We start from the raw sequence: 12,959 nt of genomic DNA, 5'->3' as shown, positions 1-12,959 counted from the left end.
CTATATAGAGATCACTACAGTCTCGTCTGCTTTTCCAGGTGGATTATTGTCTTCGCAGTGCGTCGTCTCGGGCGGCCAGGAGTGTGCTTTTCGAAGCATTTTTACTGGATATTCAAACGGTTTTGCACTGGGAAGTGAAAAAATGCTGGTTTGAGAACAGAGGTTTTGGCAGCAGGCCTGTACGGGACCCGATGACCCCTGGGCTTCATACTGACGACTCCTCAGCATGCCACTTCCTTTATCCTCTTCCAAAACATCCTCTTTCATCTCCATTGCACGAGCTAGCATGTAACTAACCTTTCTTTGATGAGCCAATGCCTCCTCTTTGTCATTTACCTGAGTATTTATTTAAAAAAGAAAATAAATTAATTTATAAGCTACGAACAAGGATTTGCTCCTCTAAGGACTCACAATGAATAGCTCCACAAAATACTAACCAAATCTATTAACATCTTCAGGATTTCATGAGGATTGTCTAGCTCTTCAACCTTCCTGCAGTCCACATCTGATGACAGCAGGCCAGATAGTTTTTGCCCCAGACCACTCTTTTTCCCTTGTAACTTGACACGTCCTAAGGAAAATAAAAATGCATGGAACGTGGAATTGCTTAGAAAGAGAAAAATTACTTGGGCATAAAATGGGCATGCGTAAAAGTGCTTTCTGAACCATCTCCTCTAAAATGGAAATGCAAGCTACAGCTGCTTCCACTGTACATAGCACGGCAGGTTACATGCATGCAGCACCACCCTTAGCATCACCAAAAGGTTAAGTAGACCTTTCACCATATAGATGGGCAAATTGAAAATAAAATCCTTTTTGCTGTATGGAAAATACACTTTGGCAATCCAGCTAAACAATAATTTGCCGTAATTTGTTTTTGAATAGTAGGTAGCCTGAAAAAAAAAAGATTCTTTGACATAAACAGTTTAAAAGCTTCTAAGATTTCTAAAAAGGTTAAGATACATTAAAATTATGAAACTTATGTATCAGGATAGAGAGCTTGGAGACAGGTATGTCGGTATAGGGGAAACAGATATTCAGGATGAATGCTGTTCTAGTGTTACATCCCAAGGGTGCTCAAGGAATCTAAAAGACCCACCAAAGTTCTAAGCTTGGCACTTCCAGGTCAATGGCGAGCATAACTATATCTTGGAGTGTCGTTCCTAAACTCTGCTATGGTTTTGACCATGACATAAGCACTTCAATGCTTCTCTTCATCCTTTTTCTTAAAGAAGAAATTAGAATTCTTCCTCTTCTACAAAAGGCTTTGTAACACGTGAAGTGTAAGAATAGTAGTGTAAGAATAATAATAAATACTAATCTGGACACACACATACATAATAAAAAACTAAAAATGTTTTCAAAAACCAGGAAAAATTCTATTTAGTATTTCATTGAGAGCTCAGTATATATTTTTTGCATTTCTCCTCCTTCCTTAACTGTTATATAGAGCTCATTTGAAAAAAAAAAAAAAAAACCAAAACAGTGCATTTAATTGCTGATAGCATCTGAAATGGCCAGGCTAAACTGGGCAGATATTAGCTTTTTTGTGCTGCTTTCATAATAAACACCTTTAATATCCAGAACGTTATTGTCATCCTGAATAACAGCTTACTTATTCTAGCATGTTTCTACTCAGGTGATACAGTTCATGAGTGTGTAACAAAAAAATGGCTATATTAAAAGTCTAGACCGGTAGCTCCGATGTCCTACATTAGTATTCATATAGTCCACTTAGACACAGACACTCTACCTTACACATGCAAAACTTCCGGTAGAAGTTCTCCAACAACATGACATACTGTTTAACGTATTTAAAGTTTTGACATAACATTGTTCCTTTTTTCTTGACTCTTCAGAAGCCTCAGTTACCAATTAAACCACAATCAGACATTTCGTACAGTAAGGTCTGCCCGTGCCGCTTGCCAGCTAACTTATTTTCTATTCAACCATTACAGATACACGGCATGCCCAGTTACCATCATCTTTCAGATGTCTCCAGTTTATAAATTTCGCTTCCTTCTTAATCTTTATCACTTCTGCAAGCCGCAGGGCTTGGTCCTTCCTCTGCATAAGCTGCTGCTCAAATGCAACTCTGAAGGCATCTGCCATTATGTAAGCTTCCTCTTTAGTCTTCTTCAGATTTTCAATCTGCTTTTAATTCAGGAAAATTTGAAGTACATTAAGCAATTTGGAAGCAATAGCAGATTTTAAATGTATATTAAGAGACAGAACAAAGCCATTAACACAGACAACTTTTACATAAATATGATCAAGGAAGTAGAAGAAACCAAACTAAGCGCCTTCTTGCCACTTCCAAGATTTTCGAAAAGTGTTTTGAAGACCTTACTCTTCCTCTTCTATGCATGGACACACCACCACCCATCTACACAGACAAGCTGCCAGCAGTGCTTATTTCTCTCTGCATATGCAGAAGAGTTTGACGAGGGCCATTGATGTCTCACGCCAGTTGGGCCAGGAGCAGAAGGAGCAAAAGAATGATATCTATGTCAGGCATAACAACTTTGGTACAAAAGGGACATGACAGTACTTGTTTTCAAAACCACTAAGTCAGATGGAACTTCTGCAGTGGGCCAAGAGGATGGCTACCGCATTTGCAAAGTCAAATACAAATTTCAAGAAAAATTCTTCCATCTAAAACTATAGAATTTCACTAAATTAAAAAGCTGAAGAGCTTGAAAGTCACGTGATCATTTTAAGCCTGACATAAATATCGAGTTTTCAGCAAGATCAGCTTCCGGACCTAGCTGGGTGAGTGGGCTTGTGAGTGCTGACGTCAATGCGAGGGAGAGGTGGAATGCACTGCCAGGAAGGAAGGGGTCAGTGGTAGTCCACACTCAGGGTGTGTACGTTTACAGCCTGCATATGCTTAGAGTGCTTTTTCCTTTTTTTAGATTAAAAAACACGAGTGGAAGGAAAAAGAATGGGAAAGAGAATTTTTTTTTTTTTACCAGTAAAGCTGATTGATATCACAATTACAGTTTTGTATAAGCATTACGAACAAACATTACGTTATTTCTGAGAAGCATTTGTGTTTTAAGACACATTAGGTTATGCAAGCTGCAGTCGAGTGTTTCTGGCTTCATTTGGTTTTGAGCACAAGCACCCCTCTGCTTGTTCATATCTAAGACAAGCTGCATTACCTCTTGCTTGAGATGAAGAAGCTGCTTTCGAGTTACAGCTGCCGTTTTCGCGCAGGGACAAGGTTGCCCTCCAGAAGTATTGCAGGTGCAGGCTCCAAGAACGGCCAGCTTAAAATTCAAACCAAACCACCAGTTAAGTACCTTCCTGCATACACAACACAATACAAGAGATGCCACATGGCAAGCAAAAACATATCCTGAAACTACGAAAGGAACGTAAGGGTCAGGGGAAGCAAGCTACATAAGATTTAGGCATGATTTGACTCACAACCACACATAGGAAAAGTAATTTTCTGCAAGATAACCTAAAGGCAAAAACTATTGGCCTGCGTAAGCTACTTTCTGCAGACCCCATCAGAATTTTTTTCACTCAATAAAGTAAAGCAGTAGGCAAAAAAGTTAAGAATTTAGGTATTAGGAAGAAAAAAAATAAGCACGCTGGCTTGCGAAAGATAGCCTGATGCTCCTTCTGTCTACTCTTTCTTTGCAAAATAGGAATCATGATACTCTACAAATAAGAAAACTGATGAACAGGTATGCAAGGGCATATTGTCAGTAGCTAAAAATCGGTCCAAAGAAATGGTTAAATAATCAGTAAGCAAAATGTATCTATACATTTTTAACATAAACATAGCTCTGAACCAGCCATTTTGTAAAACATGGAAGTCATTGTCCTGGTTTCACCTGGGACTGAGTTAGTTTTTCTTTTTAGCAGCTAGTAGAGCTCTGTGTTTTTGATTTAGTATGGGATTTCTTATGAGACGAATGTTAATAGTGCACTGATGTTTACAGTTGGTACAGAGACATCAAGGACCTTTCAGCTTGTCCTGTTCTTGCCAATGTGCAGGAGCACAGCAGGCTGGGGCGGAGCATGGCTGGGACAAAGGGTCCACAACTCCCTTATGATTTGAACTTAGGATTGAGGGCCAAATTGGCCAGTGGAATATTCCATATCATGCAACATCATGCTGAACATATAGATGAGAGCTGAACAGTAAATTTGGAATTCTCATTCATTCTCACTCTCTTGGTCTCTCAGAGTTCTTTCTCTCTTTTTGGGCCTCTCCCTCATCCAGGATTGCAACATCAGGACTTACTGTTTCAGGATTATTTGCCTGGATGGGACAGGCATTGTTCACCAAATGGTGAGCAATTACACTGCGCATCACTTATTTGTATATATTATTATCAATTTATTCATATTATTATTATTACTTTTAATTTTATATTATTCTTAAATTGTTCTTATCTCAACCCATGAGCCTCCTTCTCTTTTCCCTTTTAATTCTCTTCCCCGTTCCCCAAGGGTGGGAGACAGTGACCAAGCTGCTTTGTGGCATTTAGTTGCCAGCCAGGTTAAACCATGGCAGCCATACTTACTTCAAGACCTGTAAAATCTGCAATGTCACTTTTATTCAAGGACATGTTTTCCTGAACAACCTTCTGTTGCTTCACATCAAGCATTGCAAGAAATTCCAAGCACTGTTGATTCAGGACTGTGAAATAAAACGAGGACAGTGATTACAAAGTCTGCTGCTCTGAGTTCTTAATTTCTGAGTTTAACTACATCTAAATGAAGCGGTTCTATAGTTTAAGCATCAGTTTGAGAATATGGTAAGTTTATGTAGATCCAGAAACTCAGATCCCAGTTGTCTTCTGTGTTTTTCTAGAGGTAACAACTCACAGAGATACCGTTTCATCTATTACACTGCCTCAGTACTAAGAGCTCATCTCTTTGTACACTTACAACTGAGGCAGCTGCTCTTCTAGAATAGCACGATACTGGGAAAATACTTGTATTTGTCAGCTATTTTAAAGCTTTTTGGAAACCAAAAATAAGGGAAAGGGGCTTATGCCATCTAACCCAGGCAGATGCCTGCACAACCTGCAGTTTGAAAAGCTCTGCTATAAAGCCATCAAGCTGAATACTTCAAACTCTGTGCTATGGGACTCTTTAAGTGGGTATGTTACAAGTGAGCGTCTCTGACACAGGTTGTCACTGTAGCAGGAGCACTGGGCACTCAGTGGCTGCTGCTGCCTCCTTCCAGGACACAACCGGGAGCACAGTCCATTTGTGTTGCTCCACACCCAGGGTGTCACCATGCCAGTGAGATAAGATAGGTATACTTCTTTCACACCTGACCTACTCTTTAAGCTATGTATGCATACCTGACTTTTCCGATCTTTTAATATTTTTTTTTTCTGTTCAAGTGACAATGTGAGAAAAAAACCAAACACAACTTGTCTGTTTAAAGAGGGTTTCTGCATATCCACTAATATCAGCTGCCAGTAACAGAAGACTTATCCTGACAGAAGGCTTCCTTCAGAGCTAAATCCTGAATTACTCTTGAGAGTGTGAAGAGGAATAGCTGTTGGTGGCTTACTTGCGTTTTCAGCTTTAAGAGTTTTAACTTCTTCAGTTCTCAGTTTCAATGCTTCCTTAAGAGCTGCATTTTCACAATATATCCTGCAGAAGTTAGAAAAAGGCTGTATTCTCTTCTAAAAAAGTATTTTAAAATGGGCATTTAAATGAAAAAAAAAAAAAACATTTGCCTGTTAAAACATTGTATCTAATATTTGTGCAAATGAAAATTAGGATTATGGAAAAGATTGAAGAAAAAAATCAAAACTGAGAAGAGCTGAGTATTTGATTTGACAAGATATAATCCGTGCAGTATTATTACAAGCAGTTTCCTCACTTGCCAGTTTTTTAATGGAAAATATCGTAAAATCTTTTCACAACAATATACATACCAATAAGAGGTAGTATGTTGTTAGACCCAAATCTGCTAGCCAGGGGCCAATAAGCAACCTGACACTCCTCCTGACTAAATGGTGTAAGCTCTGTGTAGGCTTGGTCTGACTGGCACTGAACCAAGGCTAAGAAATCAGGCTATGCCACGCTGCCTTCTGTGGGGTCATTTCTCGTTACCCAGGCTGCAGGTAGCTCTGCATGGAGCAAAACCAAGAGTCTCTGCACTCACACAGAGTTTTCTCTGCAACCCAGATAGCATGTGCTGTTCAAAAAGGATCACCTTGTTCATGAAACCATACCCTCACACAACCAATTTAAAAGTGTCCAAGTATGTTCAAGTGAACGTTAAAAAATGAAAATAAGAAGAAACCGTTCACAAGTAAGTAGACAGTGCCAACAACTTCAGAGTTTAACAAGAGGTGAGTTTAAACACCTCCTTACCACGAGAAACTCCAAAGAAGTTTGTAATGATGAACCTCTGTAACACTTGCTAGAAATCTCTTACTTCCTTGAAAGAACAAACAAAATTGTTATTGGACATGTGACAACATGGCTCTGGTCCGAATTTTAGAAAGCAAACTTCCTGTAGTTTTAACGCTGTTCTCCAGAACACCTGTACTTTAAAGCGTTGCAACCTGAGAACGTACAATATGCATTTATAATGCCTTTTCCCTTGACGTACTTAAATATTTTCCTTCTTGAATAGAAAAGTGGCAATCTAATGCCTTCAATGTTAAAGCCATACCACTTACTTGGTGCATCTCTTCAGCTCTCAGTAAATGCCACAAGCTCTACATTCATGGTTTTGTTTAAAACTAAATAGTAGCCTGAATTACTTCACTGAAATAAACACAGTGAAATACGTATTCTTCTCATCCTACTGTCTCAATTCCCAGAAAACCCTTCTGCAAAGAGAACTGAGTTCCCTCCTGACTTATAGTTTTCTGAAGCCACGTCTCTAGCTTTTCACAGTTAACTCTAGTTTTGTTGCTCCAAACTACCTGGTTACACTTTCAAACTCCTAAGTCAGGAAAGCAAAAGGGTTTTCCAGGAGGTATCCCTTGACAGGTGTAACTAAATTAACAGGTGAACAAGACACAACATCTCAACAAAATTCTTCTTACAAATGAATAGTTTGTAAACTTTTGGCTTATTCCTTGATTCAAAGTTTGACAATGTTAAATAAAAATCTGTACTGAAATAATTGTAGAACTCTGACATGTACAGTTCAGAGATATCCTTTCTGCCTTTAAAGAAGTGAGCCTGCTGGTCACGTTTTTCCAGGTGTGTTATTGCCTTATTACTTTAGTGCCTCTGGCATCTTCTGCTTGCCTAACCACACCTGCTGTCCATCTAGAGTAACTCTTATTTAAACAAAGAACCAGTTGATCAGCCTCTCCCAAAAGCACTCCATTTTACCTGTGCATATGCTCACACCTACAATGCAAGAAAATCAATAATTAACCAGCAAATTATATTTCCACATGCATGCACATGTCATTATTTTCTATGCCTCATTTACATTTAAAGTTAGTACGGGCAGGCTGGCTCCAGCTGGTTAACGTAAGAGGACGCAAACAAAAACTGAGCCTAGCAAAGCTAGCCTATATACATGCTAAAGACTTTAAACTTAATAATTTCAGTAGTTTTAATTGAAAAACACAAATGTGCCTAGCAGGAAAATTCAATAAATCTTTCCAAATCTGGAAGGAAATTAGGAAAACACAAAAAAAAAGCCCAAAAAACAGAAAACCCAGAAAAGCAAACTGGCAACACAAGAAAGGTGACATATAGCATTCAATGCAATTAAAAAAAAAAAAAAGCAAACACAAAAAAACAAAGGTACACAGTGTAAGTCAAATACCTGTCATATTTTTCAGTCCAGGTGTCTTCTATGTTTTTCAGTCTATCCTGATCAAATTCAATTTCCCATTGCAAAATGTTGATTTCCTGTGGAAACAAAAGAAACCTGCAGCAGTTCATTACAAGCCTCGCATTGAAAGGAAGAAGAGGAACCAGTGGTGCTGAGTTTGGCACTTGCAGAGATCTAGATGACCAACGGTGAGGACAACCTACGGTACTGTTAAAAATACATTGGGTGCCAGACACAAAAAGGTTTCTGCATCACTGATCTATGGATTCCAGACCATGCTGCATGAACTGATGCCTGGTGGCTTATGACAAAAACAAACCCATGCTGTTACATTTCTCTGTCTTCTTACTGTTCTTTGGAAAGGTCATACAGGAAGAGAAACAAAGCATAAAACTCAGTCTAACAAGCTCAATGCCACCTTCCTCCTCCCCACCATCCTCCCTATGGGCACCCATTTCTTGGACTTTTTGGGAAGTTCCAGCTTAGTACCTAAGAAATTGTGCAACTCACTATGAATGACAGTGACACTCACAACAAGGACCAACTGAAAGTACAGAAAGAACTCTAGTAACTTTCAGGTATTATTTGTACACACTTGAAAATGGCTAGATCAAAAGAGTGACACATTAACATTTTCCCTTTCTACTAAATAAGAGTAAGAATACTTTCAAAAAAAAACAGGAACTAATGGCAGATTTGGTCTGATTTAAATAAACATTCTGATAAGCCCTTATTAATAGCAATGGACTTTGATGGTTTTGCACAAGCATGAAGGAGACATGTACCCTTACCTTTTCCAAAGTTCTCTTTTCTTCCTCAGTTTTTTGAAGCATTGCTTTTGTGTGACTGGTGGCTTTATTAAATACTGCCTACAAAAAAAGAGCACAACTCTGTCAAATACTGTAATGAAGTTTACTTAATTTGACTTTAGCCAAGTTTTCACAGTTTTACACAAACAGAAGTTCACGTTTTTAGTTAAACAGGAGTGTGTGGAATTACAAACACTAGCAACTTGCGTGGAAGTCCCAGTGGGTTCTCCTTTCAAGCCACTAAATAACTATGTCACGTAAAAAACTCGTGTTTCAATCCCATCATGTTTTCTGTTGAGAAATGTAGCGTTGTTTAAAATGAGATCATGTCTTCTTTAGCGCTTGTCTGCAAAACCAGCTCTGAAAAAACTTGGTTACAACATACTCATTCTTTGATCCAGGTGTAACTTACTACAAATGTCTGAGAGTAGAAAGTGCAGGACTATAAATGGGTTATGCAAGTAGGCTAAAAAACAGGAACTGATTTCAGCATAATTCGTTGTGATAGCAAATAAAAATACTACAAACCATGAACAAAAGACTGACCTGACATTTATTGCATACTGTCTTCTAAGACAACAGATGGAGTAGTCAACTGAAAATACCTGTGCTTTGCAGGAGCCTTTCAAGCACTGGCAAAATCTAAAATTTAAAACACTGGAAAGAAGTCCTTATTCTTTAAGTTAAACAGATAAATCCTCAAGGATCCTCAAAGAAAAATTATGAGAGTTTGGTACAACAGTAAAGTCTTCTTAAATAACCACAATAGTTTCGCGCAGAAAAAGTAGTAAATCATAGAAGCCAAGTCTGTAGACACTTGCAGACTCAATGCTTTAAATTATAGCCCTGGGAAGAACTTGAGGTTCGGGAGGGGTTTGATGAGGAGTGGCAGGAAGATTTCTTCTGTTTTCCTTTCTTTACCACTAAGTACCTAAACGATTTCTGAAAAACTCCTACCATGCTCTGCAGAATTCTTAGGGCTTCCTCTTTTCCTTCAAGCTGTCTTTGAGATGCTTCAAGCTCAACTTTCAAAATTTCAACTTCCTGAAGCAAAATAAAGTAGGCATATTGAGTAAAAGCCAAGGTAATGCTGTTAAAACTCGACCATAACAGCAATGTAAATTTGCTCTCTTCAAAAAACAATCTTATCCTGTTTGTACCCTACAGGATTCTTTTCTGACTAATAGCTTGCTTGCAATGAAGAAATGTTAACAGTGCATGCTAGCACAAAATCCTTAGCAAAGAATACTTGTAATTATTAGCAGAACACAATACAGTTGTCTTATATATGCAGTGGTAAATATTACCAATATACACTAAAATATAAATGCTCTATTAATATTATGTACTGTAAATACATTATACAAAATATCTTTATTCTCTACCACGAGTATCATGTAAGGACTGTTAGATCAAAATCACTACTTGCCAGAATAAAACAAGAAGAAGAAAACAGATTCCTGCTCCGTAACAATCACATCTCTATGCAATATTCCCTCCTTCCAAAGACAGCCATTTTTCAATTTCCAAGAATTAAAAGAAAGTTTACTGCTTTGTATACTTATCTTTCCTTAATCCTTATGTAGGTCACTCAGTTGTTCACTTGTGGTCACAGAAAACTTTTTTTCATAGTTTTCTCAGTTCTATTACTTCAGCAATTGATACTGAAATTGTAGCTGGTAACAGTATCAGTTTTGTCTAATTGAAAATTAGTAAGATTTCTTGACATCTTAACTTGCTGTGCCCTGAAGGTTCTTCACGCTAACACAACTTGAAAATGACCTACACCATGGGATGTCCTGAGGTTAATGAACACACTACAGACAAAGTGTATCTTTTTACATTTTCTACAGATTATCCTGCTCTTTCTGCCTCGACTGATGCCAAGATACCAACATATTTCACCACAGTAAAATTAAAATGTAGGAGTTAACTATCTTTCAACAAAAATGCAGATTAAAAACCCAAAGACTATTCTGTTTACACTGCAGCTTTTCAGGCCCCAAAACTTATTAGAAAAGGAAAACCTGCTAGAAAAGGAGTACAATCCTGTTGATATTATCTACAGCTTTAAAAATACTTCTTCCTCCTCCTCCCCTTCCGTCCCTCAAAAAAAAAAATCAATCCAGAGTATAAACTGCACGTTGCACTCTGATTGCCTGGCATAAAATTTAATGAGGCTTCCAGCTACCGCTCTAATTTCAAGAACCTGAACCCATCCAAGACTCTGGACATACCAAGATCTTCCGCTAAACTGTGTGCTTCAGCTAAAAACCGTGCTTCACTTTGCTACATTAAAAGGAAACGCAGATTTCAAGAGCAGCACACTTAGCACAGTTACTAACCTCTAGAGCGTCCCAAAGTTGTTGCTTTAGTTCTTCATTTGACACTTCAGTATTAGATTCTGTAGGATTGATAGGAGATACTAAATGATGAGACACTATAATATTTACAAAGAAAACATGAGAATTTGCTTTACTCTGAAAACAGGAAACGTGCAGAGGTGATTTTCATCTTTGTGGCTTTTTCCTTCTGGAGCTAATAAACAGATTTAACAAATACATTAACACTAAGCTCAAGCACATTGTTTCATGGTTAAAGAAGTGAAATGGGGAAAAAAGATCAGTTGCAGACAGACCTAAAATCAGGACAATTATTTTAGAATTTGTTTTTTTGGAAAAAAAAAAAAAAAAAACAAAAAAACAAACAACACAACAAAATCGCCATCTTGATTCAAAAAATGATTCAATTTTTTAGATTGTTTTCAGATTGTAACTTTTCAACAACCAAACTCCACATAAAAGCAGCTAGCACTATTTAGAAGTAAGGGCAATTTTCAGGAGATGAAGATAAAGCATGGTGGTGGAGTACCCAACAAGATTCAGTACTCCTCTAAACAAGCAGTTACTACAGGTACCAGTTTTCTTAAACTGTGCATCCCAGAGATGTTAAGATGCAGCCTCTGACTAAATCAAAGCCTTTCCTGGAGATTGCTTTGTGAAAGACCTAGATCTAAGACAAGCATTATATAGAGACCAGCAGAAGGACAGCAAAATCCATCAGAGTTACGCTGCTCTTGTAACATCTTCGCACTGAAGATGCTGAAACCAATAAAGAATAATTAAATGGCTTGGCTTACTGTGGTGTGTGGGAACAGTGGGGACTTGTTCTAAGGGAGACAAATAAGCAAGTTATACAGAAATACTTCAGTCAAAATACTGAAAACGGCTACAAATGTGAGGGAAAGCAGCAAAATGTAAGGAACAGCACTGCCTAGATTTGATTTTATTTACAGCAGTGTTGTCTTCACAAAAAAAAAATAATGCCAACACCAGAAGAACAGAGATATGCAGGTTCTAAAAAAACCTTCTTAACCTCGAAAGTATGCCAATTCACAAATTTCAACTAAATGCCAAACAGGATTTTGAATATTTAGCCATAAGGTTGAGATACAATCTGTAGGAAAATACACTTAAACAAACCAGGAATCCAAGCAATTCCATTCGATTTCATGCATCTATTTAGAGGAACAAAAATGCCATCCCCACCACATGATGCTCTTCACTAAATGTCACTTTCAAAGGCAAAACTACACACTCTAAAAACAGTCATTTCAGACTAAGAAGGGCCACAGCCTCATTTACTGAAAAGCAATTCTGCTGCTCATGTTTTGGGAGGAAGATCTGGGAACAGAGGCTCCTCAGCGGCCTCAGTGGCATCGAGCATCTCCTTCTGCGACACTAACGGCAGACTCACAGGCCGCACCAACAAACCTGCGAGGCTGCGTTAGATCCCAGCAGGTATGCGAGGCACATGCACGTCCCGGAATCCTTCAGAGACTTCACAGTGTTTTGGCAAACGGTTTCAATTAAACTTGACAGCGCCTTCCTTGCGGAGCAGCTCAACGGCTTAGTTTTGCTAACAGGGGTGTATCTCACAGTGAATAATTAATTTCTAAATTACTCTTACCACAGCTGTTTTGTAGCATGGAACCAGTAACAGGCTTTTTGGATGATCCATCGTAAAAACTGTTTCGTTTTGAACCAGAAAGAGCCACATCATCTCTTTCCTCCACTCTTTTCGCTGACAAGAGAGAACCACAAACCTTTCCAGACCCCTTCCGAGATCGAAACGAATAGGAGTTTTGTAAATTCTCCCCCTCATAAACACCTCCAGGTCTTCTCCCTAGTCCGTTTCCCAAGTCTCCACATGCCATGTCATCCTCTTCTGCTTCCTCCATCTTCTCCTCCTGGGTTTTGCTTTTTTTTTTTTTTCTCTGACAGCGAGCACTTCACTTACTGGCAAAATGAACCGTACCTCCCTCAAAACAACAAATATTTTATCTAGAAAAACAGAAA

The 12,959-nt window shown here is 38.4% G+C and overlaps 1 protein-coding gene across 1 annotated transcript; it reads right to left on the bottom strand.

Annotated features, from left to right (window-relative positions):
* On the bottom strand, window positions 1–12,841 carry CCDC125 (coiled-coil domain containing 125). The gene is made up of 11 exons (XM_009979038.1): window positions 12,571–12,841; window positions 10,947–11,005; window positions 9,559–9,645; window positions 8,584–8,661; window positions 7,784–7,869; window positions 5,549–5,631; window positions 4,545–4,660; window positions 3,165–3,272; window positions 1,980–2,151; window positions 438–571; window positions 1–336 (listed from the first exon to the last, which is right to left on the bottom strand). Exons 1-11 carry the CDS (start codon window positions 12,839–12,841, stop codon window positions 1–3), a joined length of 1,530 nt encoding a protein of 509 aa, XP_009977340.1.
* Between the last annotated feature and the right edge of the window lie 118 nt (window positions 12,842–12,959).

The sequence above is a fragment of the Tauraco erythrolophus genome, chromosome Z (assembly GCF_009769465.1).
Source record: "Tauraco erythrolophus isolate bTauEry1 chromosome Z, bTauEry1.pri, whole genome shotgun sequence".
NCBI classification, from domain to species: domain Eukaryota; kingdom Metazoa; phylum Chordata; class Aves; order Musophagiformes; family Musophagidae; genus Tauraco; species Tauraco erythrolophus.
Note: the sequence above shows the minus strand (reverse complement) of the source record. Positions and strands in the feature narration are given on the sequence as shown.

Bases quoted from the DNA above. Each gene is read 5' to 3' on its own strand.
- CCDC125 (XM_009979038.1), bottom strand. From the start codon at position 12,841: ATGGAGGAAGCAGAAGAGGATGACATGGCATGTGGAGACTTGGGAAAC. The intron at 5,632-7,783 runs GTATTTGACTTA...TAACTTCTGCAG, and splicing joins TGGACTGAAAAATATGACAG to GATATATTGTGAAAATGCAG. The intron at 572-1,979 runs GTAACTGGGCAT...TATTTTCCTTAG, and splicing joins GAGACATCTGAAAGATGATG to GACGTGTCAAGTTACAAGGG.